The 27,957-nt window shown below is 63.0% G+C and overlaps 4 protein-coding genes across 4 annotated transcripts in view; 2 read left to right on the top strand and 2 right to left on the bottom strand.

Moving 5' to 3' along the window:
- The window catches only part of ZNF710 (zinc finger protein 710), a 32,967-nt gene extending 31,524 nt beyond the window's left edge, over positions 1-1,443 (bottom strand). The window contains exon 1 of the mRNA XM_055817557.1: positions 1,286-1,443. The gene's annotated coding sequence lies outside the window, so the exon portion shown is untranslated. The remainder of the gene's footprint in view (positions 1-1,285) is intronic.
- A 3,472-nt stretch (positions 1,444-4,915) lies between these two features.
- On the top strand, positions 4,916-13,825 carry AP3S2 (adaptor related protein complex 3 subunit sigma 2). The gene is made up of 6 exons (XM_055791082.1): positions 4,916-5,362; positions 5,690-5,781; positions 5,908-6,019; positions 8,806-8,877; positions 12,501-12,608; positions 12,955-13,825. Exons 1-6 carry the CDS (start codon positions 5,294-5,296, stop codon positions 13,081-13,083), a joined length of 582 nt encoding a protein of 193 aa, XP_055647057.1. The 5' UTR covers positions 4,916-5,293; the 3' UTR covers positions 13,084-13,825.
- A 5,133-nt stretch (positions 13,826-18,958) lies between these two features.
- On the top strand, positions 18,959-24,954 carry ANPEP (alanyl aminopeptidase, membrane). Its single transcript, XM_005239413.3, is given in 21 exon segments — positions 18,959-19,141; positions 19,143-19,708; positions 19,967-20,112; positions 20,199-20,335; positions 20,420-20,546; positions 20,657-20,811; positions 20,885-20,998; positions 21,138-21,281; positions 21,389-21,454; positions 21,593-21,658; positions 21,870-22,042; positions 22,123-22,199; positions 22,365-22,498; positions 22,599-22,654; positions 22,766-22,913; positions 23,069-23,160; positions 23,279-23,389; positions 23,474-23,641; positions 23,715-23,855; positions 24,029-24,110; positions 24,454-24,954. Coding segments are annotated over 21 exon segments (2,988 nt in total). The 5' UTR covers positions 18,959-19,015; the 3' UTR covers positions 24,613-24,954.
- On the bottom strand, positions 24,952-27,162 carry LOC101921634 (mesoderm posterior protein 1). Its single transcript, XM_005239459.2, has 2 exons — positions 26,158-27,162; positions 24,952-25,005 (listed from the first exon to the last, which is right to left on the bottom strand). The coding sequence occupies exons 1-2, from the start codon at positions 27,160-27,162 to the stop codon at positions 24,952-24,954; spliced, it is 1,059 nt and encodes a 352-aa protein (XP_005239516.2).
- Between the last annotated feature and the right edge of the window lie 795 nt (positions 27,163-27,957).

The raw sequence follows: 27,957 nt of genomic DNA, 5'->3' as shown, positions 1-27,957 counted from the left end.
ACCCTCCACCCCAAGAAGCATTTGTTAAAATGCTGTGGCCAGCCCAGACTACCTGCACGGATTGGACTGACACTGTGCTTGATGGAACCGCTTGAATTTACAGCGTCGTGGGGCTGGGTTACATCAGTGACACCAGAAGGCACCCGGCCCACATCGGGAGCGCAGCATGGAGGGCTGCCGGAGTTCGCTGCGATGCCGGGTCCGGACCCGGCGGGAGGGCAGGCTTCCACTGCCATCACTCCCCTTCCTCTGCCCACACAGGCTGCTTACAAAGAAACTCCTAATGATTGACTAATTAATTAATTATAACTAATTCAACCACCGCATCCTGTTGATTAACAGGGAGCTATCAAAGGGTTGGCGCAGAGTTCCCTGACCAGCCGCTGTCCCTAGCAGGGAAGCGGAGGACAAAGCGGTCCCCGGCCCGGCCGGGATGCGGTGCCCCTGGAGCGAGACTCTCCCACGGAGCGGGGGGGGGGGGGGCTCTCACAGCGGGAAATCTCAGGGTGCCTCCGTGATGGGGTGCACAAGTGGGATCTGACCGGTGCAGGACAGAGTGGCCTGGGCCCCCATAGGGTCACCCACCCATTTCGTTTCACACCCACCCACCCATCCCCGTGGCACTTTCCCTCTGTGGCTGTAGATACGGGGCGGGGAGGGGGGGGCACAGCCGGGGCGCCTACCGCCGGTCCAGTCCCCCGCGCCTGGGAACTGTCCCCAAACTTTGGGCGCACCCGGGACCCCCCTTGGCTTTTGATCCCGCTGCTAGCCCGGCCCCCCCGCGGCAAACTGAACCCGCCGGCTCCGTGGGAGGGTCTCGCCCCCTCTCGTGGGTGGGTCGGGGCACCCCAGGGTGCTGCTCCCCCCGCCCGCAGCCCCCGCCAAGCCACGCTCGGTGCGGCACAGCCCGACCCGGTACCGCCGGCGGGGGGGGGGGGGGCGGGGGTGTGTGTGCTCCCTCCCTCAACAGGTACCGACCCCGCGGCCGGGCCGCCTGCCCCGCAACTTTCTCAGCCCCGCGATCGCGGAGAAACTTTGCGAGCGGCCACGGGGAAACTTGTCGGGGGTGGAGGGGGGCGGCGGCCCACGTGCGGAGCGGCCCCCCCGCCCCGTCCCTCCCGCCGCCATCGCTCCCGTCTCCGTCGCGGGGGAAAGCGAAAGAGAAGGCGGCGACACCGCGGTGGCCCCGGCTCTGCGGAGCGCCGGGGTGTGCGTGTCCGTGTCCCCCACCTCGGTGGTGGCGGGGAGCTGGGGGGGGGGGCACAGCCCGGCGGCGGGGACTCACCGTGCGCTCCCGCGGCGGCTCCGCAGGGCGCGGGGCGGCGGCGGCGGCGGCTCCGGGCCCGGCGCTGGGTGCGCAGGAAGGAAGAAGGAGGGAATGAGGCAGGGCTGACGTGAAGGGATGCAAAACAGCTCCTCCTAACTCGGCCGCCGGCGGCCGCCCTTTATCTCCCCGCCGTGCCCCCTCGTCCCCCCCACCAAGTTTGCCCAGCACCGCGACCCTCCTCTGCCGCTCCGGCCTCCCCGGTCCCGTTCATCCTCCCCCCCCAAAGCCGGCTGCGCCCTCGGTACCGGTTGCGGGGAACAAAGCTGCGGGGCGCGGCTCGTCTGATGGTAACGGGGATGGGGGTGTCTGATGGACCCCCCCTCGTATGCTGTGTGGGGACGGGGCAGGCGCGGGGTCGGGCTGGCCAGCGTGACCCTGCACCCGCCCCATCCCCACACAGCATCTCCTTCATGGTGACCACCCAGGACCCCCCAACCCCAGGGGTTATTGTACCCTGGGGATGAGCATCCCTTGGTTTTGGGGGGGCTTATCACCCTGTAGAGGGATGCTTGGGTGGAGGGATGTGTGTTACATGCTGCTGGAGGGACGCAGCTTTCCCAGTTGGCCACTGGGCATTGCTCTCCTCCATGGGGATGGCATGTGGGAAAGATCCTCCATGCCCCAGGAACCTTGCAGGGGTCATGTTAGACCAGGTGGTGGCAAGCCCCTCCCCCCCCCCAAAAAAAGAAAGGGACCCCTCCCCCAAAAAAGAAAGGGATGAGCAGAATTCGGGGTGTTCCAGAAATCTTGGGGGGGAGGGAGGGGAGGCTGCTTACCCCCACCCCAGGGAGGCCAACGGTGGGGGGAGAGGCTGAGGTCCACCACGGTGGGATGCAGGATGGGGTGGTGCTGGTGGGAGGTGGCGGGTCCCCACAGGGAGGGACGGAGGCCGTAACGCGGTGCAGGGAGCGGTGTCTTACAGCTGCGGGCAGGAGCTCTGGCTCCCATCGCGAGGAGGATGAGGGTCTCCTCCTCACAGAAGAAAGTGTACGTGAAGGCAGCTGGGATTTGGCTGGTGCGTCGGGAGATGGAGATTCTCATCTCCATGGAAGCAGGTGGAGCCGGACAGACTAATCACAGCAAAGAGTTTGTCTAAAAACGCAGTCCTTTGTCTGGCAGATGCACTTCTCATTTCCAGTGTTTTTTGTTTTTTTTTGTAGTCTTGGGTGAAAATTGATCTCGCCGAACCGTGCAAGCTGTCAGTGCCCGTGCCTACAGCTGCTGACATCTACTACATGTGTTGGCAGGGTGGCCAAGCAACTCGCCACAGCACCGCTGCTGCCCCAGCAGCCCAGGACGGAGTGCTTCCAGAGGCCAGACCCGGCAGGTGTCAACGTTCACCTCACCTGCTGTCTCCCTCCTTGTGGTTGCCATCCCGCCTCGCCCCGCAGCTCTGCGAGGGGCCCTTTGCCTGTACAAATATTTGCAAATATTTGGGTGAACGAGGCTGAGGGAGATCGGCCCGTCCCAGCCCTCGCGGATGCCCCAGCTGTGGCGTGCCCCGAGCGCACCCAGCACCCCTGGGACCCACACTGGGAGCACTGGGCGCTGGCGGGGGCAGCTGGGGGGCAGGCGGTGGACTGGCCTCACGGCACCATGGCGGCCTGCAGCTGCCTCAGCCAATCGGCACAGGGAGACACCGGGATGGCACCACCTCAGCCAATCAGGATGTGGAGAAGTGCGGCTGCAGCCGTCTCAGCCAATTGGAATGTAGAGAAATGAGGCTGCAGATGTCTCAACCAATGAGAATGTAGAGACATGAGGCTGCAGCCACCTTAGCCAATCTGAATTTGGAGACATGTGCTTCAGCTGCCTCAGCCAATCAGGATGTGGAAACATGAGGCTGCAGCCACCTCAACCAATCAGAATATGGAGAAATGAGGCTGCAGATGCCTCAGCCAATCAGAAAGTGAAGACATGAGGCTGCAGCTGCCTCGACCTCTCTACTGAACCTCAGCCCGTAGCCTTGCATGGTGCGTTTAACTGGCCGAGAAGGTTGGGAGTGCAGAGCTCACCCTGCCCCACACCTTGGGCGCCTCCGGCCTGATGCCATCTGCTGGTCTGGTGACACCATGCTCTGCTGCTGCTCTACACGGGCTCCACCAGGCCAGCCCCGGTGGCAGTGCCCTCTGCCATGGCCACCGTCAATCAGCACATCCTGCCACCCGCTGCTTATGGGGTGCAGCCAAGCCACCGCCGGGTGCTCCTGCGTGGGGCATGGCTCGTTAAATATGCTGACGAGGACCTTGCATGGAGGCGTGTTGGGAGCCTTGGTGGGATCAAGGCATGCGGCATTACTGCTCCCCTGTCGGAGGAAGGGCTCCGCTGCGCTGCTGTCGTCGTCACAGACCGTTTCTTATCACCATCCCACCCCCTGGGGCACGGTGCGGTGATGGGCTGGTGCTGTGTTTGGCATCGCCCCAGGAGTAGGCGGCAGGACAGCAGCACGGCACTGGGGAGAATTCCCCTCCACCTTCTAAAAATGGGTGCTGAGGCCACCCTTCTCCAAAGCTTGTACCCCTCAATGTCGTTTCCCCAGCTGTCCTCCGTCTTGCCCTGTGCTCCTTCTCCCTTTGTGATTGCTAGATCCCTGTTCACAAACAGCCTTGTTGTATGAAGGCTGGAGCAACGAGGGTTCCTCTGTGTCCTTGATTCTTTTCCTCCCTTTCCCCATCATGGATCTCCATTTCTGCCTGTCTCCACCTTCCTTCCAGTGCTTCCCTACAGCACATCAAATAGTTTTCTTGTTGCCCTTGATGTCTTGCCACTCATAACCCAGCCATGCCATGGTCTTTATGTTGTGCCCCAGCTGCTTGTGCCATTTCTTTATGTTGCTCTGGCACCGTCTGCCCTTTGCCATTTGCTTTTTGATTTCCTGGTTCTTAAAAACCACCAGGTGCCACCGCCGCTGTGGCCTGCGATTCTTTCTCCCTTTCCTCTTCAAAATTGTGAGCAGATTTATTCAGATACCTGATGGCTGGTAGCGTGCAGGTGGTGCCCAGGCAAGTGGCAGTGTTCCTGGGGGGCTCGTAGGCTGTGCCCCCCGATGCCACCACTCCAGGCTGTGGCTCGGGGCAGCCCCATGCTGGTAGCCCAGTAAATAACACTGGGAGATAAGCCCGAGGGCTCGGCCCGGCTTAAGGGCAGCACGGCGGGAGTGAGACCCCCTGGGAGCCCCCCAGGCCGGGAGCAGGCCACACGGCACCGTGGCTGGCACTGGGCCTAGGGGCGCGGGGCCAGCGCAGGGATGGTGGGCAGCCAGGCGGCCGCCTGTAAGGCCCCCGATATTCCCCCGCTGCAGGCCTGGGGGGGAACTCTCCCCTCCCAGTACCTCCTGCCGGGGACCAGGCAGGAGCTGAGCCCGGGGAGCCGCGGGCCGGGACAGTCCAGGGTGTGCTGCGGCCGCTAGGCCCCCGGTGACCTCTGACCCCACCGGTAACCCCGCCCACTGGTGCTCCATGCAGATAAGGGCGCTGGCGCTTTAGAAAGGGGTGTGGTCTGCTGCCGAGCCCCGCCCCCCTGCACGCCCTCCCGCTCGCTCTGCCGCGGCGTGGCACCGCGCGGCTCCCGTCGCTTTGGCGCCGCTGCGCCCCCTGGTGGCGCAGGCCGGGACCCGGGCCGGGCTCCGGTAGCGCGTTCCCGGCGCTGGCGGCGGCGGAGCTGCCCCGCTGCGGACCAGCCGGCGCCTCCCCGGTCTGCCCCGGTGGCTGTCGCGGAGACCCACCCCCCCCCGGCCTCAGCAGCGGGAGAGCGGCTGCGTGCCCCCTTCGCCCGGTTCCACCGGCACCGGCCATCCCCTGAGCCCTGGGCCGTCCCCGCGTGTTAGGCCGAGGCCGCTCTCCGGGGACTGCGGGTCCCCGCGGGGCCGCCCGGGCTCGGCCTACCGAGCCGCAGCGTTCCCGGGGCGGGCGAGGGGCTTCCTGCGGGCAGGCCCCGGTTCTGCTCCCGGCCCGGTCCGGCGCCGCCATGATCAACGCCATCCTGGTGTTCAACAACCACGGCAAGCCGCGGCTCGTCCGCTTCTACCAGCACCTGGTGCGGGGCCGGGGCTGCCCGCGGGCTGGTGGCAGCCGGGGCTTGAGCCCGGTGTGGGGCTGGGGGTATCAGAGGGGAGCCTGGGATGGGGGGGTGGGGGGGTCCAGGGTTGTGGGGTGATGGCTGGGGGGCTGGGGAACCTGCCTGTCCCCCAGTCCCTGACCCGGTTCCACGGCAGCCCCCGTGGCTGCTTCTCTGGCGCCAGGGCTGGCGGGGAGCCGGAATGCTCCCGGTGACCGGCATCCCTGGGGCACCGGGGGAGAGCCCCCGGGGGTGTGGGTCTTCGAGGCCGTGCACCTATGGGTGCTTGTCCTCACCCCCCTGCAGGCAGAGGAGGTCCAGCAGCAGATTGTCCGAGAGGTTTTCCACCTGGTGCTGAAGCGGGATGACCACATCTGCAACTTCCTCGAGTGCGGCAGGTAACCCTCTGCCTCCCCTGCACCGGGGGGCCGCGTGGGGCTGCCCCCTGGGCTGGGGGAGCACCTGGGCTGCGTGTACCCCCCGATACACCCCGAAGTCCTTCCCCTCTCCTTGTGTCTCCCCAGCCTGTTTGGTGGCTCAGACTACAAGCTGATCTACCGCCACTATGCCACACTGTACTTCGTCTTCTGCGTGGACTCCTCGGAGAGTGAGCTGGGCATCCTGGACCTCATCCAGGTCAGTCTCTCTGCAGTGAGGGTGGCTGCCGGAGGGCAGCCGGTGGGTACCTTCCCCCGCAGCACAGCCCTGGCTGGGTGACCTGGGCCCTGACACCTTCCTGTTGCACTTTGTCTCTGTGGCATCTTGGCGCCAGCCCTTCTGGAAGTGACTGGGAAGGGGGCTTGGATGGGGAGCTGCAGGCTGCACAGCTCCTCCACCTGGAGGCAGCAGGGGAAGTCAATCTGGATGGTTTTCCTTAAAAAATAGCATCATAGAATCATTTATCTTACCAATGTCTACAAGTATCTTATGGGCAAGTGCCAAGAGAACAGGGCCAGGCTCTTTTCAGTGGTGCCCAGGGACAGGACAAGGGACAACAGGCACAAACTGCAAGACAAGAAGCTCCATCTGAATATGAGGAAAACTTTATTTGCTCCAAGCGTGATGGAGCCCTGGAGCAGGCTGCCCAGAGAATTTGTGGAGTCTCCATTTCCAGAGACATTCAAAACCTGCCTGGTCATGACTCTGCAACCTGCTCTAGAAGAACCTGCTGTACCAGGGTGTTGGACTAGATGATCTCCAGAGGCCCCTTCCAACCCTGACCAGTGTGTGATTCAGGTTGGAAAAGACCCTCAAGATCATCGAGTCCAGCTGCTAAACGTAGAATCCCAGGTTGGAAGAGACCACAAGGATCATCTGGTCCAGTCTTTCTTGGCAAAAGCATGGTCTAGTGAAGATGGCCCAGCACCCTGTCCAGCTAAATCTCAGGAGCGTCTGATGTTGGGGAACCCACCACTTCCCTGGGGAGATTATTCAGATGGCTGAATGTTCTCACTGTGAAATATTTTCCTCTTGTGTTCAGTCGGAATCTCCCCAGGAGTAACTTGTACCTGTTACCCTTCATCTTTTCCATGTGACTCCTTGTAAAAAGGGAGTCTCCATCTTTACAGCCACGCTTTAAGTACTGGAACATGGTGATAAGGTCTCCTTTCAACCTTCTTTTCTCAAGGCTGAACAAACCCAGTTCTCTCAGCCTTTCCTCATATGGCAGGCTTCCCAGTCCTTGGATCATCTTTGTGGCCCTTCTCTGGGCCCTCTCCAGTCTGTCCACATTTTTTTTTGTGTAGCAGGGACCAAAACTGAACATGGCATTCCAGGCGTGGCCTGACAAGTGCTGAATAGAGTGGGATAATGACGTCTTCTTGTTTGCTGGTGATGCCCTTGCTGATACAACCCAGCATCCTGTTGGCTTTCTTTGCTGCAGCAGCAGCACACTGTCTGCTCATGCTGAGCTTGTTGTCCCGCAGGTCCCTTTCCACAGAGCTGCTCCCCAGCTGGGTAGATCCCAGCCTGTGCTGCACTCCTGGATTATGTTTTCTCCAGTGTAAGACCTTACTCTTGTCCTTGCTGAACTTTGTAAGGATCTTGTTAGCCCACTCTTCCAGCCTATCCAGGTCTTCCTACAGGGTGGCTCTCCCTCCCAAAGTATCCACTTCCCCACTTGGTTTGGGATCATTGGGAAGCACAAAAAGTGTTAACCAAACGCTGCCAATTCCACCACTAAACCACATCCCTAAGTGCCAAGTCTACACGACTTTTAAATGCCCCCAGGGATGGTGACTCCAGCCCTTCCCTGGGCAGCCTGGTCCAGGGTTTGACAACCCTTTCGGGAAGAAGAAATTTTTCCTAATATCCAAACTAAACCTCCCCTGGTGCAGCTTGAGGTCATTTCCTCTTGTCCTATTGATTGTTAACTGGGAAAAGAGGCCAAGCCCCACCTCGCTATAAACTTTCAGGCAGGTGGTTGTAGAGAGCGATAAGGTCTCCCCTGGGCCTTCTTTTCTCCAGGCCAAACAACCCCAGTTCCCTCACCTGCTCCTCACAGGACTTGTGCTTCTAGGCCCTTCACCAACTCCATTGTCCTTCTTTGGAAGCGCTCCAGCACCTCTCTTGCTTGTACTGAGGGGCCCAAAACCACAAGTGCATTTTTTAAATTGTGTTCAAACAGTGCGTGGACTTGTGCAGGGACCTTTGCTAAATCTGGCTGATGGCAGGCATGAGCTGTCTGCCCTGCCCAGGTCACCTGCCCTGTGATCATGCAGTTCCCGTAATTCAGCCCCTTTCAGGCTGTTCTGGTGGGCTGCAGCCCTGCCTCGAACGCAGCCGCCAGTGGTCCCAGCACTGCAGCAGATCAGGCCATTGACACCCGGGGTGTTTCCCCCTGGACAGCCAAGTCCCGTGCTTTGGTGCCCTTGACCTTGTGCTGGGCCCCTCGGTGGGGTTCTGGGTGTGCGGGCAGCACCTGAAGACAACAGTGAGTGGGTGGGCACGGCTGCGGTGAGGGAGCCCATCTGGGGCCAGAGGAGCCCGGGATGGACCTGCTGTGCCCTTCCTCCACAGCTGGCCCAGCCAGGGCCAGGCTCTTCCAGCTGCGACCCCTTGCCAAGACGAGCTCTCTCCTCGAGCAGGTCTGAGCTGTTCCAGCTGATTCCTGCAGTGTACCGAGGACTGGCACTGGTGCCTGTGTGGCAGTCCCCCGACCCCACGCTGCTGCTGCAGTGCTGGGGGTCCTGGGCAGCCCCTGGGCTAGGCTTGCCCATGTTTGCCCTGGGAACAGGCACTGTCCTACCATCCAGTGGAGACGGGGTTGTTGAGAAGGTTTTGTCCCTGCTCAGGGTGACGCCCTGGGGTGCAACAAGTTTCTGTTAGGGGCCGCAGCTTTTTTGCCTGTAGACCCTGGGGCTGTGCGTGGGAAGCATCTTGGAGTGGTCTTCTGTACTGACCTTCCCTTCCTGCCACTTCAGGTGTTTGTGGAGACGCTGGACAAGTGCTTTGAGAATGTCTGCGAGCTGGACCTCATCTTCCACATGGACAAGGTGGGTTGTAGGCTTTGTGTGATCCTCTGGGCCAGTGCTATTGATCCCCCCAGCGCCTGGCTGCTCCAGAGCCCTGCCCTCCCTAGAGCCTGCACTCCCCTGGACAGGAGCTGGCCCAGCCTGGAGCTCTGGAGCCACTTGGGAGAGGCTGTTGCTATGTTAGGGGTCACTTTTTAGGAAGAGATTGAGAGTCGTCAGCCTGGGGTTCTCATAAACTTGCTCACATTGTGTCCTCCTGATGAGATCCGAGTTGCTGGGCTCTGTTCCGAGCCCATGGATACAGTGACTTGCGGCACTTGGTGCTCACCCCATGGCACTGCTGCTGCAGGGCTGCACTCTCTGCTGCAGCACAGCGGTGGGGGCTGTGCTGCTGATGGCCACCGACACTGGGGAACGGTGTGGGCAAGTGACGGGGATCTGCGCTGAGGCTTTGCTCCTGGTCTTCTGCACAGGCCTGTGCTGGTGGAGCTGGGCAGGCTCTGATGTTGAACACGGGTGTTCCGCCTTGTCTCGCCATGCTGGGAGACCTGTTAGCGGTCTTGTTAACATTTTACTACAGCTGCAGGAAAAAAAAGGAAGGAACAATAGGAGTGTTTGGAATACAAAGTGTTTGGTAAACTTTGACTTGAGCCACAGCCTTTCATGCTTTCCCTTTAGCTGGACTGAGTTTCTGGGTGGAAACCTATCCTCTTCGACTATCTCACAGATGGGGCTGAAGATAGCCAGGACTATGCTTAGAGAAAGGAGAGATTTAGCTGACGTGTGCTGGACTTGTGTTGCTGTTGATAAAGGTTTTCTTGCTTTGCTGAAGACGGAACATGCCAACAAAAAAAAGAGGAGTGGAAAAAAAATCGATAAGGCTGTACAATGTCGCCTTTCTGTTGGTGATTCAAACTTCTGAACTCTGGAAGAAAAATTGAGTTAGCAGATCTTAGAAGGCAATCTGGATCTGCTGTGTGTACTAGCAGCTAGTGAAGTAAGACTTTAGATTTCGTAATTTGCCAGGCTGTAAATATTTAGAATGCTGATTATCTTGTCAGCAAAAGTGTTGCTATCAAAGCAAACAAAAGGACAGGAAGGAGGAAGTCAGAAGGAAGGAGGAGTACCTGCGGGAGAAGTGATGGCAGTTGCCCAGATCACCTCTGGCCACATCTGGGGGAGGATGTGCTCTCAGTTACTTATTTTGTGGCCTGATCAAGACCCGGCAGCTTTACACTCAATCCGCAGCCTACAGGCAGAAGAGATTATCCTGTTGCTTGTCTGTTTTTCCAGGAGTAGCAGGGATTGCCCTTTGTTTGAACTCTCCTGTCAGGCAAAAGGTTCAAAGGAGACAGGAGTCAGGACAGTTTCTGGTAGGGGAGACCCTGGGCTTGGTCACCCTGAGGCTGTCCTGCCGCTGCTTCCCAGCCTTGACTTCAGTCCTTAGCACTATCGGTTGGTCATCTCGTCTCTCATTTGGCATGTATTTATTTCTCAGATGTGTTCATGTTGAGTGCCTGCACTCCCAAGAGCTTGGTTGCAGATGGGTGGCGTTAGGGGTGCTGGGAATATGCAGCTATGTCCTGCTGGTCCCTGGTCTTGCCCCTCAGGTGCCCGGGGAGGGCTTTCTGTGGCTGTGATGCTGCCCCAGCGCTGCCACCGAGCCCTGCCACCGGGACTTCACTTTGGCAAGAGCCGTGCAGGGCACAGCGCTGTCCTCTGCTCTGGCAGACGGGTTCCAGAGTTTGTCAGTTCCCAACTAGAACAGCAGAAAAGAGGCCAACATCAACGTGCTGGTTTGTTGAGCAGAGACTTTGGCTGTGAACATCCCCAGCCCACTGGTTCTGGCTGGGATTTGGCTGGAGCTTTGTCTGGGTCCTTTATGCAGCACAGGGTCTGTGAGCTGCTCTGTGTTTCACGTCCCTGCTTTTGCAGCAGGCAGCTGGATGGGGCCTTCAGGTATGTGGTTCCCAGGCACTAGTGATGCTCAGTGCTTTCAGGCAGTCAGCTTTGGGAGCAGCATCTCAGAGCTGCAAGGATTCCTCTTTTGCAAGGGGAGGCTGGAGTCACGAAGCCGTGGGGAGGCTCGAGAGGAGGAGGCTGAAGGCTGTTGCCCAGCTCATGGTTGTGATTCATACCTTGAAAGGAACGTGAGTTTCACTAAGCAGCTGCAGGGTCCCAGAGAGGACATGGTTTGTTCAGGAAGCGCTGTGTTTCGGTTTGGAAAACAAAGCTTGCTTGGGATTTTTGCCCTGTTGGTTTTGATCCAGCTTGGGCTTAAGCCAGATCTTGAAGGAACAACATTTCCTGCAGCCCAGATGCTCTCCTGTTGTGGGGAGCTGTGAGCACCATCCGGTGCAGTGTTTGCTGGGGCTGTGCTGAGCTGAGGCTGTGCTGCAGGATGGCGGTTCCAGTGCTGTGGGTGTCCCAGGAAGGTGCTGTATCACCTGTGGCTCACCCTGTGCAGTGCTGATCCTGCACACCATGCTGTCAGAGCAGGATGGGACCCATGGGAAGCCCTGTGAGGGTATCGGGCTCGCTGTTTGCACAAAGCTGGGTTTCCCCTTTCTAGCAGGTTCTCTAGCCTGCTTTAGTTTTCACAGCATTGCCTTGGCAGTATTTGCCATACAGTTTACAAGTGCAGCCTGCCCTTATGAAGCTATAAAACAATATAATAACTTAACCATCTTTCAGTAATAGCCTGTTTCATGGAAATAACCAGACACCCATAAATTCATCATCTGTGCTGAGTGGCTGCTGGGAGCTGCTGACTGAGCAAGGAAAGCTGAGCCGTGGGGGTGGTGGAGCTGAAGGTGCATCACAGCCACCCGGCATGGCTGGGCTGCCGTCCTGGGGCTTTTTGTGTTTTCTTGGATTGCAGACCACCATGGGCCCTTCCTCCTGCTGTGGCTGCGGGTATTGCCAGCCCTCCCCGGTGGGGGCTGGCAGGAGGGAGCAGCTCGCTGTCTTGAGACTGCTCTGTTTCATCCTTGGATGCCTGTGAACCCTGGGAAAAGGGAGCAGGCTCTCTTAGCAGTTTTGTGCTTTTTCTGTGCGTGTGTCATGTCTTTCCTAAGAGAAAGCAAAGGAGCTGGGCTCTGGCCTGGCTTTCTGGGTAGAAGAAACTGGTCCTTGGAAGAGGTGTCCAGCTTGGTGGCTCCAGGAGGCCCTGGGGTCTCCACTGCCCTGTGGAATTCCCTCCAGCATGCTTTCTAGACAGGGTGTCAACTGGGTGCTAGCCCAGGGAGGGATCAGACTTCAGTTGTGGTGTCAGAGATGGCGCAGCCAGGGAATGCCAGCCACCTGGCTTGGACCTAGCCTCTCTGGGGATTGCCTGGTGCCTGGTGGTCCAGTGAACAATGTTTGCTCTGGCCTCTGTGGTAGGTGTCCTCTGGAGCAGAGGTACAAGCAGTTAATGGGATTGTGGGACTCCCCCTGTGGCGAGGACCCTCTTGCTCTCTAGGCAGCCAGCACTCCGGGGCCGTGTGGGCTGAGAGGAGGGCAGGGCTCGATTGGCATCTCTTGGGGAAATGCCAGTGCCTGGCACACTTTCGCACCAGCCTGCAGGCACTGCAGCCACTGCCGGTCCGTGAACTGGGCTGGGTTCACAGCCTTCCCTTCCCTTCTTTTCCCTTCCCTTGCAGGTTCACCACATCCTGCAGGAGATGGTGATAGGCGGCATGGTGCTGGAGACCAACATGAACGAGATCGTGGCGCAGGTGGAGGCCCAGAGCAAGCTGGAGAAGGCAGAGGTGAGTGCCGATGCTGCGCCTCTCTGCTGCGGGGAGCTGGAGTATGCTCCAGGCTGGGCAGGGGGCAACCTGCGGGGTCTGGAGCTGGTGCAGATGGGGTATCCCCAGTATCCCCAGTCTCTGCTTGCCCGAGTCCCCAAGGAGAGGGCTGGGGGCACCCCTCTGCAGCCATGTTCCATGCTGTTTAGGAGTGTAGGGAGCAGCCCAAGCATGGACAAATAGCTGTTCCCATTAAGGTTAATAACCTGAGATAATGAAAAGTTTATTGCCCCTGTTTGCACTGTCATTGTGAAGATGCAGCTGCGGGGCTGAGGGGCTGGCGGTCACTGGTCTCTCCTGTTGGCAGGGAGGCCTCTCAGCCGCTCCTTCCCGTGCGGTCTCGGCTGTGAAGAACATCAACCTACCAGAGATCCCTCGCAACATCAACATTGGAGACATCAACATCAAAGTGCCCAACCTGTCGCAGTTCATGTGAGCGTGCCGTGGCGAGGAGGGCTGCCCCACGCACGTTGGTTGTGGCCTGGGCTGGCTGGGGAGAGGAGCTGGGCTTTGCTGGGCTCCCCCTGCCCCTTTTGGGTCTCTGCCCACACAGCACATGGTGGGGGGCCCAGTGTGCTGCCGGGGGTGCCTGGGCTGGGTGGCAGAGGGTAGGGAGTAGTGATGGGTCTCGGTGAGAATGGGGTGGTGCAGTCACCTTGGACATGGGCTCAGTTCTGCTCTCTGGTCTCCCAAGAACAAGGGCAGCCTTTCTTCTCCTCCCTCCCTGTGGATGCACAGCCTCTCTCCTCGCTGTGGGGGGAAGAGCTGGGTCCTGCCTCTCCCAGCACTTCTTGGGATTCCCAGTTGTAAAAATGTACCTGTAGGTGATGGCTCCTGCACATTGTTGCCTCCTCCATCCTCCCCCCAGGTGGGCCATCCCCTGCCTGGCATCCCCATGCCCACCCTGGTCCTGCTCACTGGGTCTGGCACCCTGGGCTGGGGTTGGGGCCAGCCTGGGTGGGTTTGCTCGTGGTAGCTGCCCACGAGCTCTGGAGCTGGGGCCAGCGTGGGTGGTACCTGCTGCACGGGGGGATGCCAGCAGGGAGAGGGGAAGGTTAGGGCAAGCCTGCACTGAAAGCTGCTGGGAGAAGAGAGCCAGCTTGCAGGGTCGGGGCCAGGCTGGGGGCCTCCTTCAGCAGCATGACCCCGTGGTCCTAATAAACCACCGTGTGAACCTGTCTGTGACTGCTGTGGGTGCTGCTGGCCCAGTGCTGGGGTGAGCACCCAGAGGGGCCTGGGGGGGCCAGAGGCTGCTACGTAGCTCTCGTGGGACAACTGCAGCCCAGACTGCTGCATGGGGGTGGGAAATGGGGCCCTGGACCCCACCTGAGGGAGAGCTGGGGCTGCTGCGGGGTGGGCTCCAGGGCAGGCTCCCTGGCTGCACCCTGCCCTGCTCTCTGGAGCAGGCAGGGGGAATGCGATGGCCCCCCTTGGGCTGTGACAGCGGCATCCCTGGCTTTGGGGCTTTGGAGGCAGGGTCACCAGCCTGCAGCCTGCCAGCGCCTGCTGGCCTCCCACCAGCTTCCTGCCTTCTTTGCCACAGAGCATCCCTGGTCCATACTTGTACGGCGAGCCCTGTACAGCTCAGTGGGGGCACGAGGGGGCTGTGGGTCTGGGACTAGTGTCCCCCCCAAGGCCTGGGGGAGCAGGGCTGGTCCTGGGGGTCAGAGTGAATGGGCCAGGCAGCGAGGTCCTTGAGCAGTGGGGCTTCTCAAGCTGGGTGCCCCGTGCCCCTGGGTCTGCCACAGCTCCATCTGGCCACCAGCCCTCCGGGCTGGCTCAGGGCCCCTTTCCTCTGCTTCCCCCTCCAGCGGTGGGGCCAGCTGCGCTCCAGTGGGCTCTGCCTCCACTTCCCCTGGCAGGGAAACCGTGACTCTGCCTGGAAGGAATTTTCTTGCCGTCTTCCCTCCCTGCGGCTTAACCCTTCCCCAGCTGGCCACGGGCCCACTGCTAGCGGCTCGGCTCACGGAGGGCAAGGAGCTGGCAACCTGCTTCTGCCTCCTCCTCTTCCTGTCGGCTGCGGGGAGCAGCGTGGGTGGCGGGAGCAGGTGAGTGGTGCTCCGGCCCATGTCCTGGGACTGGGACACAGGGTCTGGCAGGCGCAGGGACAGTTGCAGGGGGAAACTCCAGCGTGCTGTGTGGCGAGGAACTCAGCGTGGTGCCTGCGTCCCTTTCTGCTCCAGGCCTGGGATGCAGGGGTGCTCGGGGTCCCTGGCTGCGATGGGCCATGCCTGTGCCAGCCCAGTGCTGTGGCACAGCAGTTCCCGGTGCAGGATGTGTCTGGCCACACGTGCTTCCTCTGCGTGGAGGAGATGTTTGTGAGCAGCCACCTCCGGTAATGGCTCCGGCCTTGCTGCCCATTCCCACGTCCTTCCAGAGCCTCAGAGCCTCGGCCACACAGTGAGTCTGCTGCTCCTGGCTGCTCCCTTTCCCTTGCCTGTGTGGAGGAGGGCAGAGATGATGGGATGGTTCATCCTGCGATGAGCCAGGCCAAACCCCCAGACCCCCATTTCCCTACCCAGGAGGGCTTCAACCCCTGACCGCAGTGGCCCGGGATTGTGCGGGAGCAGCCCCAGCCTGGCTGGGGCAGAGGTGGGCCCTGCAAGCCCTGGCTGCTGGGGGCTGGTGTCCTGGGTGCCCAAGGGCCTGTCCTGCCCAGGGACAGGAGCTCTGAGTGACCTGCAGGGCAGGGCAGAGCGAGGAGGCTGTGCTGAAGGCGAGATGTGGCACCTGCTGCAGCCAGCAGCATTCCTGCCCAGGGCAGAGCTGTGAGTCACCCGCTGCTGGCAATGACCCTGTGTGCCCAAAGGGGCTGTGTCCCAGGTCACCAAACCCCTGTCACACCCGAGGTGAGCTGGAGGGGCACAGCACTTTGCAGGGACATGGAGGGAAGGGGCTGCCCTGGGGGCTTGGTGCTCTCCTGCCTGAGCTGCCTGCATGGTCTGGAGATGGGAGATGTGGCTGGCTCCTGGTGCCCGGCCCTAGCCAGGCTGTGCTTTGGCACTGCTGGATTTTGTTTAGCTCTGCCAGGATCTGCTCGCTGGAGCGTGACCCCCGGGCTCCCAGGCCCCCTCCCTGGCTAGCGAGGTGAAGTGGATCAGGTGTTGGAGCCTGGCACCGGGCTCCTCCACAGGTACCCGCTGTACAGTAGACAAGAGTTTGCCCTCGCTCTGCCAAGCACCAGGCGAGGCCACATCTCGGCCCTGTGCCCAGACTGTGCGGGGTCACTCCCTGAGCAGGGACACCCTGGGGTCTGGCTGCTTTGGGGTGCTGCACGAGGCAAACCCACCCGTGCCCCCACCACAGCCCTGCAGGTTGCCCATAAGGACCAGGACATCTCTGAAGCCACCGCTGCCGGAGCAGGGGGGTGCCAGGTGACGCTGGGGCACAGGGTACTGAGTGGGGGGCACCCCCCCAAGGGGTGACACCATTCCTGGTGTGCCTGGGTGCTGCAGGGAGGGGGCACAGCCCAGCTTGGGTGCTGCTGGGTGATGGTTTGTCCCTTTTCCTGCCACCCCCCTGGGATGAGTGTGCCGGCCAAGGCTGATGTGAGGGAGGGACCCCCCCCAGCAGGACCCCGGGAGGTGGGGGGGGGTCGGGGGGGTAGGAGCTGGGGTGAGCAGGGGTGCTTTGTCCGCAGCAGCGGGACACCTGGGTCCCCAGGCTTCATGTGGCTGGCAGGCAGCGCCCGGCGGCATCCCCCAGCTGTCGCCTCCCAGCTTGGGGCGAGGAGGGTCCCGCAGCCTCGGGGGTCCCGCTCTGGGGGGGTTCTCGCCCTGCCCGGGGCTGGAGGTGCCTTTCCCCAGAGGAGACGCCTCGTCCCGTCCCGGTGCCGGCGGGCGGGACCCCGTGTGCGGCCGGGAGCCCCCGCTGGTCCCCCACTGCCCCGGCCCCCCGCCCCGGCCAGCAGCCCAGGGGTTAAGGGGGCGAGGAGGTTCGGGTTACTTCCCCTGGAGCTTTAGGAGGAAACTTTTTCCTCTCGCCAGCGGCTGAGCTAGCGGAGCTGAGACGCCCGAGAGCCGCGCGCAGGCAGGGCGCAGGCAGGGCGCAGGCAGGGCGCAGCCCCGGGTTGCCTCCATGGGGATGCTCCCGCAGCCCCCTCGCTCCCCGCCGCTGAGCTCAGGAAGGTGAGTGGGGGGCGATGTCGCTGCCCAGACCCCCCCGTGGGGTGAGAGGGGGTGTCCAGGGGCTGACTCAGAGCAGGGGATCTTGGGGGTCCCCACCCGGGGGTGCTTGGCTTAGCGGGGGCTGTGCGGGGGCCGGCACAGGGCTGCGGGCTGGCAGTTCGGGGCTGTGGAGTTCATGTGCACGGGGGTTATGGAGCCCATATGAGATGGGAGAGGCCTTGGGGGTCCGTGGGGGTGCGTGGGGTATGGAGGGCTCCGGGGGGGTGGCGTATGTGTGTGTTGGGTTATGTGGGGCCAGAGCCTCAAGGGAGCTGTGCGTCTGCGTGTGTAACGCTCAGCATCTGTGCCCCGGGTGTCTGCGTGTGGGACGTGGGACACGCGTGTGTGCCATCTGCAAGGTCTCTGCGGAGTGTGCTGGGGTGGGGGGAGTCAGGGTGTGTGGGTGGCATGGGGTGGTGCAGGCAGCCTGGGGCGGGGGCTTGGCAGAGGGGCTGGCTGTGTGAATGGGGAAGTGCATGAGGGGGACCAGTGTGGGGGCAAGCAGGGATGAGTGTCCACGGACCCCGTGTCCACACACCGTGCCCAAGGGGGGTCTGCATGGGGAGGGCCGGTGCTGGGCAGAGGCACCCACTGGTGTGGGATGGAGGGGGGTGTGCGGGGTGCCTGTCACCCTCCCAGCTGGCTGTGGCGCCTGGTCCTGGGGCAGCCCTCCCAGCCATGATCCAGCCATTTCCCAAACCCTGTGCCTTTGGCCAAAGTGAGGTCAGGGACCGGAGCAGGGGGGAGCCTGTGCTGCAGCTGCAGCCCGCTGTGCAGTGGTGGCTGGCCAGGCCGTGCGGGTGGCTGGGCCCCTGCCGGGACGCCCAGGGACGCCGCAGCATCCCGGGGCTACTCTGCCAGGCAGTGCAGCGGGGGCAGTGCTGGGGACAGGGCACTGCTCCCGGAGGACGCGGCTCAGCCTCTTCCCGGTTTCAATTCCCTTGCCCCTGAGCTGCGGTTCCCGGCAGGACCTGCCCATGTTTCCAGCTCGGATCTTACGAAGAGGACTTTGTATTTCTAGGACGAGATGCAGTGCCTCCCCTCCCCCACCCTGCCCTACACGGGGACTTTGCTCCGTGGCTTTCTGCCGTGCCCGGTCTGCCACCCCCAGCCTGGGGAAGCCTCTGGCAGAGCTTCTGGGGCCAACCTGCACAGCCTGGGGGTTTCGGCTGCTCTCCCCTGCCAAGGCAGAGCTCCCATGGAGAAGAGTGTGCCACCATCCTGCACACCAGCACCCCGAGCCCTGGTGTGTTTGCTTGGCTGGCTAAGGGCTCAGCACCGTGGGGCACAGGCAAGGCTGTGCCTGTGGGACCCCCTGTCTCCCAGCTGCGTGCTGTGCTGGTTGAGACCCCCAGGTCGGCTAGGCTGTGGCTGGGCAGGGGGGCTGAGCGTGGCACATGCAGGCTGCTGGGTGCCCCACAGCGGGTGGCAGCAAGCACGTGGCTGGTTTCGTGGGGGCCTGGAGTTTGACCTCTAGGTGCAAGCCAGGCAACGCGACCTTGGACTTTGACAGGGCTGTGGGCAGGGCAGGCTGCTCCCCAGCATGGTCCTGGGCTCCACCTGTGCCACCCAGATCCCTGGGCTGCACTCCGCTGGTTTTCCCCTGATGTGTGGGCAGCCCAGTGAGGTGTGCCCCTGCCAGGGGGACAGGTGCTGGCCCCCCACCTGCCATGGCCTCAGCCCCAACAGCAGGTCCCTCGCAGGCAGAGGGCCAGCCCGGGACCCCCTGGCAGCAGCTCAGACCCTGTCACTCGAGGGGTAAACAGGGTGATGTTGAGCCAAGGGCTTGGCTCGGGTGCTGGGGCTGCCCACCTTGCTGCATGGTGAGGTGGGGTTGTGGCCACCAGCTGTGACCACCTGCTCTGTCCCTCCTTTTGCAGGGCCAGGCCAGTGCTTGGGAGGGACCCAGGGAATCTGGCCTGCAGCCCATGCCTGCTCCCACACAGCCCATCCCTGATGGTGCAAACCTCAGCTGTGGTTTTACCCTCCACTGCAGCGGCACTGGGTGTTAGCACTCCTGCAAGGCTGGGAGGCGGGCGGGGTGGAAAGCTCATCCTGGGGGCCGTCGCTACCCTGAGCCTCACGGTCATTTAATACTTCACCCATTAACTTGGACTAGTAAACCTTGTTGGAGTGAGAGGCTAAAAGCCGTGCCAGCTGGGGCAGCACCTCCTTTGTGAGCACCGCTCCCACAGCCCCACCATGGCGGCTGGCTTCTTCATCAGCAAGACTGTGGGCATTGTGGGCATTGTGCTGGCCCTGGGGGCCGTGGCCACCATCATTGCGCTGTCAGTGGTGTACGCCCAGGAGAAGAACAAGGGTGGTGGATACCACCACTGCCGCCACCACCACCACTGCCTCCACCACCACCACCACTGCCTCCACCACCACCACCACTGCCTCCACCACCACCACCACTGCCTCCACCTCCAAAACTACTGCCTCCACGCTCCCCACCATCCCTCCAAACACCACCGCCGCCCCCAACAACCCCTGGAACCGGTGGAGGTTGCCGACGACGCTGATGCCAGAGTCCTACGAGGTGACCCTGCAGCCCTTCCTGATACCTGACGCCAACAACACATACATCTTCAAGGGCAACAGCAGCGTGGTCTTCTTCTGCAACAATGCCACTGACCTCATCCTCATCCACAGCAACAAGCTGACCTATACCAAGCAGAATTCCTTCCATGCCTTGCTGCAGGCAGTGGATGGCTCTAGCGTGCCCCGCATCACCAATACCTGGCTGGAGATCCACACTCAGTACCTGGTGGTGCAGCTGGATGGCATGCTGCAGCAGGGCAAACGCTACCGGCTCTTCAGCATCTTCACAGGCGAGCTGGCCGATGACCTGGCCGGCTTCTACCGCAGCGAATACGTGGAGTCAGGCGTCAAGTAGGTGGAGGGCAGGGGGCTGGGACAGGGGGCATGGGCCTGGCCTAGGGGTGATGGAGGGCATGGGCTGGGTTTGGGGCTCCTCTCCCACTGGGACAGTGGGATGGGTGTTGGGGAGCCTCTGTGCTCCCCTGCACCCACATGCCACCCCAGCGGGGATGGGTGCGGGGAGCAGGCAGGGCGCAGGGCAAGTGGAGGGATCCAGGGGGGTGCCAGCCCCTTCAGAGGCCGCCGGGTGCTGATGGCGTTTGCTTGCAGGAAGGTGTTGGCCACGACACAGATGCAGGCGGCTGATGCGCGGAAAGCTTTCCCCTGCTTTGATGAGCCGGCCATGAAAGCCACCTTCACGGTGAAGCTGATCCACCCCACTGACCACAACGCCATTTCCAACATGCCCATCAAGAGTGAGTGGGGCGGGGGGAGCCCCAGTGGGGGAGTCGGGGGGCCTGGCAGGACTGCGGGATGACCCCCCACCCTCTGCTCCCCGCAGACACCAGGCAGCAGGAGATCGATGGGCAGAGCTGGAACGTCACCGAGTTCGAGACCACCCCCAAAATGTCCACCTACCTGCTGGCCTTCATCGTCAGCCAGTTCAACTACACGCAAAACAACTCGGGGGATGTGCTGGTAGGCTGGGGGTGGGGGGTACCCTCTGCCCACCCAGGGGGCTGAGCCCGGGCAGTGGCTGAGCCTTGCCTCTCTCCCCTCCAGATCCGCATCTGGGGCCGCCCTAAAGCCATCGCCGAGGGCCAGGGTGACTATGCACTCCAGAAGACTGGCCCCATCCTCAAATTCTTTGAGGAACACTACAACACATCATACCCACTGCCCAAGGCCGGTGGGTGCCATGGGGTGGCCGGGGCACTGGGTCAAGCCACCAGCCGGGGGTGTGTGCAGGCAGGCTGGCACCCTGGCAGCGGCATGCCAACGGGACCCCTCCACCCCCAGACCAGGTTGGCCTCCCCGACTTCAATGCGGGTGCGATGGAGAACTGGGGGCTGGTGACCTACCGGGAGAACTCGCTGCTCTTCGACCCGGCTTACTCCTCCATTGGCAACAAGGAGCGGGTGGTGACTGTCATTGCTCATGAGCTGGCCCACCAGGTACCTGCCGTGCCCCCCGCCCGCCCCGCTGGCTGGCTGGGCATGGCTGACAGGGTGCTGTGCCCCCCCGCAGTGGTTCGGGAACCTGGTGACGCTGCGGTGGTGGAACGACCTGTGGTTGAACGAGGGCTTCGCCTCCTATGTGGAGTACCTGGGTGCCAACTCGGCAGAGCCCTCCTGGCACATTGTGAGTGGAGGGGCCAGTGGGCAGGGGATGTGGGCAGGGGGTGTGGGCATCCCGTCCACCCCTGCACCCCTGGGGGCTGCCCCCGCTGCCAGGAGGGTGCACACAGGGCTGAGGTGGGTGCTGGCACTCACCCCCGCAGAAAGACCTGATGGTGCTGAACGAGGTGTACGCAGTGATGGCGACAGATGCCCTGACCACATCCCATCCACTCTCCTTCCGTGAGGATGAGATCAACACCCCAGCCCAGATCAGCGAGGTCTTCGACAGCATCTCCTACAGCAAGGTAGGCACGGGAGCCCTGGGTGCATGGGGACCAGGCGTGGGAGGTCTAGTGGGGCGGGCTGTGGGGTGGCCCATGCACCCAGGGCCTCCGACCTGCCATCTCCACAGGGAGCGTCAGTGCTGCGGATGCTCTCTGACTTCCTCACTGAGGATGTGTTCAAGGACGGGCTGCAGGTAAGGCTCTGCTGGTGCTGGCTGGCACTGAGCCCTGCTGAGGGCTGAGCATCCCATGGCAGGGGCTTCCCCGGGTGCTTTGTGAGCCTCCTGCACCCCAGACCCTGCTTACCCGTCTCTCCTGGTGCTCTCCCGCAGTCCTACCTCCACACCTTCGCCTATGGAAACACTGTCTACACGGACCTCTGGTTTCATTTGCAAGAGGTAGGAGGGGACTGGCTGCTCCCCCCAGCCCAGCCCCTTCCCCACTGCTGTCCCAGCTCTAGGGGGCTACCTGGCAGGATGGGGTCCTAGCCACACAGCCACTGACTGTGTTGGGCGAGGGGTGCAGTGCTGGCTGAGCCCTGCAACCCATCCGCATCCCGCCCCCCCCCAGTTCTGGCACCACTGACCCACGGCACTGCCCTCCCCGCAGGCTGTCACAAAGAACAATGTCTCGCTGCCTGACTCCATTAGCAAGATCATGGACCGCTGGACGCTGCAGATGGGCTTCCCCGTGGTGACTGTCGACACCCACACTGGCACCATCAAGCAGGAACACTTCTTGCTGGACCCTACCTCCGTGGTGGAGAGACCCTCTGTCTTCAAGTGAGTGGGGTGGGGGGCTGTTGGCAGCAGGGCGGCTAGGGGTAAGGGATGGTCTCACTGCCTGCCTGTCCCTGGCACAGCTACACCTGGATCATCCCCATCACCTGGATGACAGAAACCACTAGTGGGGAGAGGTACTGGCTGACCAAAACCTCAGGTACAGTGTGTCCTGCCCAGGCTGGGAGCAGGGGTCTTGCTGCCACCTCCCCTGCCCCCTGGTTGGGGTCCCTGGTGGGGCACCATTGGGGGGGGGGCTGGGCCTGGACCCCCATTGTGGGCAGGGGGGGGGCAGCTCTGGCAGACCCTCCTCTCCCCCTCCCAGACACCAACAACCAGTTCAACGTGAGCCGCCCCAACTGGCTCCTACTGAACTTGAACGTCAGTGGGTACTTCCGCGTCAACTATGACAAGGAGAACTGGGAGCAGCTCCTCAGCCAGCTCTCCACCAACCACCAGGTATGTGAGGCTGGCTGGGGCGTGGGCTGTGGGTGGGCGCCCCCAATGCCCCCCCCCCCCCCCAGGGCTGCCCTGCGACGCTGACTTTTCCCTCTGCCAGATCATCCCTGTCATCAACCGCGCCCAGATCATCGATGATGCCTTTAACCTGGCCAGGTGAGCCATGCCGGCTGCCCACCGGGCTGAGGGGGACTGGTGGGGTGGGCGCCCTGGGAGTGGGCAGCAGCCACAGGGCCAGGGAGCTGACGCTGCCCTCACCCCTGGCAGGGCCAAGTACATCAATGTGACCTTGGCCTTGAGCACCACGCGGTTCCTGAGCCAGGAGACGGAGTACATGCCCTGGCAGGCAGCGCTCAACAACCTCCGTTACTTCCAGCTGATGTTTGACCGCAGTGAAGTCTTTGGGGTGATGACGGTGAGCAGTGCCACCAGCCTGGCCCCGGTCCCGCAGTGGGTCCCGCTGCTCAGCAGAGCCCTGTGCAGGGGGGTGGGGGCAAGGGGCTGCACCCAGCCCTGGGCAGTGGGCTCTTGCTGGTGCTGCCAGGCGCTGACCATCTTCCTGCCCCCCAGAAATACATACAGAAGCAGGTGACACCCCTCTTCAACCACTACAAGAACATCACCAATGACTGGGTCACCATCCCCAGTGGCCTGATGGACCAGTGAGTGCTGCAGCCCCATCATCGCCTGGCACGGTCCCACTTGCAGCCCGGCACTGGCCGGTCGGTGCTCGGCTGCGGCGTTCTGGTGCTCAGCCCCACGTGGCTCCTCTCTCCCCAGGTACAACGAGATGAATGCCATCAGCACAGCCTGCTCCTACGGCGTCACTGAGTGCCAGAACCTGACCACCAGCTACTTCCTGAAGTGGCAGCAAAATGTCACCAAGAACCCGTGAGTCCCCGGCGTGCCATGGTGAGGGGGCTGGGCTGGGCATGACAAGGGGCTCCCGACTAAAATGGCTCTTCTCTCCTGCAGCGTCCCCCCGAATCTGCGCTCCTCCATCTACTGCAGCATGGTGGCCACAGGCGGGGAGGAGGCCTGGGACTTCATCTGGGAGAGGTTCAAAGAGGCCACCGTCGTGTCCGAGGCTGACAAGCTCCGCACAGCCCTCTCCTGCAGCCCCTATCCCTGGATCCTCAACCGGTGGGTGCGGGGTCCCAGGCAGGTGCCGCAGCTCTGCCCCTGCCAGCCCCTCACCCTCTGCATTCCCTCCCAGGTACCTGCAGTACACCCTTGACCCCCAAAAGATCCGGAAGCAGGATGCCACCGCCACCATCAACAGCATCGCCAGCAACGTGGTGGGGCAGCCCCTGGCCTGGGACTTCATCCGTGCCAACTGGAGGACGATCTTTGGCCAGTGAGCACCGTGGGGGGCAGCTGGCTGGGGCGTGCAGCATCCCCCTGGCTGCCTGTGCCCCTTGCGGGGGGTGGCACTGTCCCTTCCCCTGGCCGTGTGGGGTGAGGGCAGCCTTGGCCCCTGGTGCTGCTCTGCCTGCCCCCCCCAGCTCAGCCATCTCTCTGCTTTCCCAGGTACGGGGGTGGCTCCTTCTCCTTCTCCCGGCTGATTTTATCAGTGACCCAGCGGTTTTCCACAGAATTTGAGCTGAAACAGGTGAGGCTGGACGCTGGCAGGGTCTGTGGGACTGGGCATCAGGGACTCCAGCCCCAGCAGAAGTGGGGGCACAGCTCTGCACTGCCGGCACCTCGCAACCTGCCCTTTGCCAGCAGCCCTTGGGAGGGGGGCTCCTGCCCCTGCCCTTCGCGTGCCCAGGGGTCCCAGCAGCTTCTGTCTCCATCCTGGGTTGCTGGGGGCTGTCAGGGTGCTGCCATGGGCTACTGGGGTGGTGTTGGGGGGCTACTGGGGGCTTTCAGGGTGCTGCCATGGGCTGCTGGGGAGGTGCCAGGGGGCTGCTGGGGTGGCCCATGCCTGCTCCAGCTCATCTTCTCCCCGGCAGCTGGAGCAGTTCAAGGCAGACAACCAGGACATCGGCTTTGGGTCGGGGACGCGGGCGCTGGAGCAGGCACTGGAGAGGACCCGTGCCAACATCAACTGGGTGAAGGAGAACCAGGACATGGTGCTGGCATGGTTCCAGGGCGAGATTCCCCCCAGCTAATCATGTGGCCCTGACTGCCATGTACCCTCCTCCACAGCTGGGCTGGACTCTCACCCACTCGCTGGTTCCGTTCACTCCATCCTCTCTGGCCCCCAGCCCCAAACACTCCCTCCTGGTGCCCCCCAGGCCACCCCACCTGGGTCCTTCGCTGCTCATGAGGGGCAGGGTCCGCTGCCCACAGCAGGGCCTGGTGCCTGTATGATGGGCAGCAGAGGGGGGCTGGGGGGCTTTGGGCTGGGGTGGGGTGGGGGGGCCCTGCTGCCCTCAGCTGCCTGGGGCAGCACTGGGCTCTGCAGGCTCGTGCAAGGCCTGGGGTAGGTGTAAATAAAGGCTTGCACGTCAGCTTTCACTAGCGGCTGTGGATGGGACCCCACGGTGGGCACGGGGTGGGGGCTGGGGAAGTAGAGCCCCCCGGGCTGTTAGGAGCCTGGTGCTAAGTGGCTCTGGGGGCTTTGCCGACGCCATCGCTCCGGACCCTCCGTCTGACGGCTGTGTGTGAGCTCTCCTGCTGGGCGCCAGCCCTGCGCCCTGCACGGGGGGCTGGCGTGCCCACTCCCCGACCCTCTGCGTAGTTTCCCCCACGACATCTCTGCGCGGCCAGGGCAGGAGGCAGCCGCAGCTTCCCCGAGGCACCTGGATGGCCATGCCGGGCGGGATGGGGTGCCAGCAGCCAGCCCCCCAGGGACTGTCCCCATGGGCTACCCAGGTCCTTGAAGGGATGGAACTGGACGGTCCCAGCAGCACGAGGGTGTTTCTGAAGTCCTGGTCCCAAACCTGTGTGGGGGATTTGGGCACAGAGAAGGGATGGGACTGGGGGTGGGTGGGAGCTGCCCTTCCAGGGGTCAGTGGGGCTGGTGAAGCCCCCTGGGTGGTGAGTCCCTCTGTCACCCTAGCTCTGGGACATCTTTGGGCTGTGGGCTGGGCTGGTAGGGGTTGCTGAGCCCCCAGCTGGCTGTGTGTGCAGGGGGGTGCCAGCCTGTGGGGTGCCCTGGGCCCCCAACCCTGCCCATGCTGGGGCACAGCGAGCGGGTCCTGCAGTAATGAGTCGGAGAACAGTGGTGCATGGCAGCTTTAATGAGGAGCCCTTTGCCGGTGTCCATCCTGCGTGGCTCTGCAACGGGGCTGTGCCACCGGCCCCACATGGCCTCCGCAGCTGGGGGTGTGGGATCAGCTCCAGTTGCCCCAGTGCTGTGCTGGGGTGCAGCTGGGCAGGACGGGGGCTGCCTGGGGGGCTGGGGAGACAAGCCTGTCTGGGGCTGGTGGGCTGCCAAGCTATGTGGAAAGAGTTGTGTTAGGCTGTGGGATGGCACCTTTCCCCCTGCCCTGCACCCCGTGCCCCCCACCCCGTGCCTGGGCTGGCTCTCTGGCTCCCCACACATCATGCTGTGCCCCCCAGCCCATGCAGACATGGCATGCAGTGGGATTTGTGGGTGCAGCCCTGCCCACACCACGCGAGGAGCATCCACCCCTTCTTCCCACCCATCCCCAGGGTGTCCCCCAGCCTGGGGGGTGCAGGAACAGGGGCTGGGCTGGGGATGAGGGTACCTGGCAGTGCGCAGGCAGCTGGGAGCCATGCGCAGGGGTCCCAGGGTGCCCTGTGTCCGTCAGTCCTGCCCCGGGAGGCTGGTGGGGGGCTGCAGGCTCCAAGCAGCAGGAGGAAGCCGTCCCAGTGCCTGTGGCTGTGGAGCATCGCCAGGGTGGCTCCAGGGGGGTCACCGCTCCAAGGCTGCAAAGCGCTGATGACCAGGACCTTGAGATGGAGCCAGGGGTCCTGTGCAGCTGCGGGGGGGTCCCTGTTGCAGGGATGTAGGGGGGCAACCCCCAGGCCTCCATCCCCACCTCGGGAACTCCAAGCACCTCAGGGGGGGTCCCCGCAGCAGGGCCACAGGGAGGTGACCCCCAGGGCCCTGGCTCCATGCCGGGAGCCCCATGCAGCTCCAGGGGGGTCCCCACCGTGGCAGGTGACCCCCAGCCCACAGTGCCGGGGGGCGAAGCATCCCGCAGGGCCGGGGCTGGTGTGTGCAGGTGGGGGGCTGGGGGCTGGCAGCACCCCAGGCCCTGGGGGCAGAGGGGGCAGTGCCGGGGGGCTGCCCCCCGCCGCCGGGCCAGCACCTCCTCGCTGAGCCCCAGCAGGGCTGAGAGGTGGGCGATGTAGCGGATGGCGAGGCGCAGGGTCTCGATCTTGGTGAGGGTCTGCCCGGCGGGTGCCAGCGCGGGTGGCAGGTAGTGCCGCAGCCGCAGCAGCGCCTGTGCCAGCCGGCGCATCCGCAGCTTCTCTCGCTCGCTGGCACTCTGCCGCGGGCCCCCCGGCCCCCCGCACCGCCCTGGCTCAGCCCCACCACCCCGCCGGCCCCCAGACCCCAGCTGCCGGCCCCGCGGGGGACATGGGGACATGCCCGGTGGCTCTGCAGAAGGCGTTGGGGAGGTGGCGTTGGCGAGCCCCCTGGCCCGGTCCTGGAGCAGGGCATGGCCCGCCGAAGGCTGGAGACCCCAGAGAAGGAGTGGGGCTGGGGGTCCAGCCATGGCCAGGGTCTGCTCTGCTGCTTGCATCTGGGGGTGCCCGGGCAGCCCCAGCTTTATGTGGGGCTGGGGTGCGAGGTGACACCTTTGCGACCACCTGGAGGTGTCAAAACCTACAGAGCCAGGCTGGGGCCAGCCAGGAGCCTGGGAATGCTGGGCCCATTTGCAGAGGTGTCAGTTCTGACTCCTCTGACCCTTAATTGGCGCTGCCCAGCGCTGGGAAGTGTGCAGGGATCAATTCACACGGCCATGAGAGATGCTAACGTGCCTACCAGCCCTGCCAGAGCCTGCACCACCCCACACGGTGGCTTTGCTGGGCCAGCTGCACTGCAGTGGGCAGCAGGAACTTGACCTTCCAGTGCTGGGACCCTGAGCCACCAGCCCTGACACCCAACAGTGTCCCCACACCTCCCCTGCCCTCTGCACAGCCCCCAGACCTAGGGCCAGGAGTCCTGGTGTGCTCCCAGCTCAACCCAACCGCCCTGAAGGACAGGGGGATGAAGGGACGCGCTGGCAGTGAGTCTAGTGTGCCAGGAGACAACCTGGCCATGCTGCCTCGGTCTCCCTGATCCCATGGGATGCAGCCCCGGCTCTCTGAGCTCCCACTGTGCTCTGGAGAAGCTGGAGGCACAGCCTGAGTGTTTGTGGGGACCCACTGGGCTGTGCCTCCCCTGCATGGAGCTGTGGCTCCCTATACTGCTCATCCAGCCAGCGCAAACCCCAGGCTGGGAGTCAGGGTCCCCCAAGGCAGCGGGCAGTACCGTGGGGGGATGCTAAGCTCTTTAGGGTGCTCTTTAGGGCAGGGGACCCTGCCTGCATGCGTGG

Source organism: Falco peregrinus, chromosome 1, assembly GCF_023634155.1.
Source record: "Falco peregrinus isolate bFalPer1 chromosome 1, bFalPer1.pri, whole genome shotgun sequence".
Classification (NCBI taxonomy): Eukaryota; Metazoa; Chordata; class Aves; order Falconiformes; family Falconidae; genus Falco; species Falco peregrinus.
This window is presented reverse-complemented; position numbering and strand designations above follow the sequence as displayed.

Excerpts from the sequence above, each read along its gene's own strand:
- AP3S2 (XM_055791082.1), top strand. The coding sequence starts at position 5,294 with ATGATCAACGCCATCCTGGTGTTCAACAACCACGGCAAGCCGCGGCTC. Across the intron at positions 5,782-5,907 it reads AACTTCCTCGAGTGCGGCAG|CCTGTTTGGTGGCTCAGACT; the intron begins GTAACCCTCTGC and ends GTGTCTCCCCAG. Across the intron at positions 8,878-12,500 it reads TCATCTTCCACATGGACAAG|GTTCACCACATCCTGCAGGA; the intron begins GTGGGTTGTAGG and ends CTTCCCTTGCAG.
- LOC101921634 (XM_005239459.2), bottom strand. The coding sequence starts at position 27,162 with ATGCAAGCAGCAGAGCAGACCCTGGCCATGGCTGGACCCCCAGCCCCA. Across the intron at positions 25,006-26,157 it reads AGCTGCCTGCGCACTGCCAG|CCCCCACCCCGTGCCCACCG; the intron begins GTACCCTCATCC and ends CTACTTCCCCAG.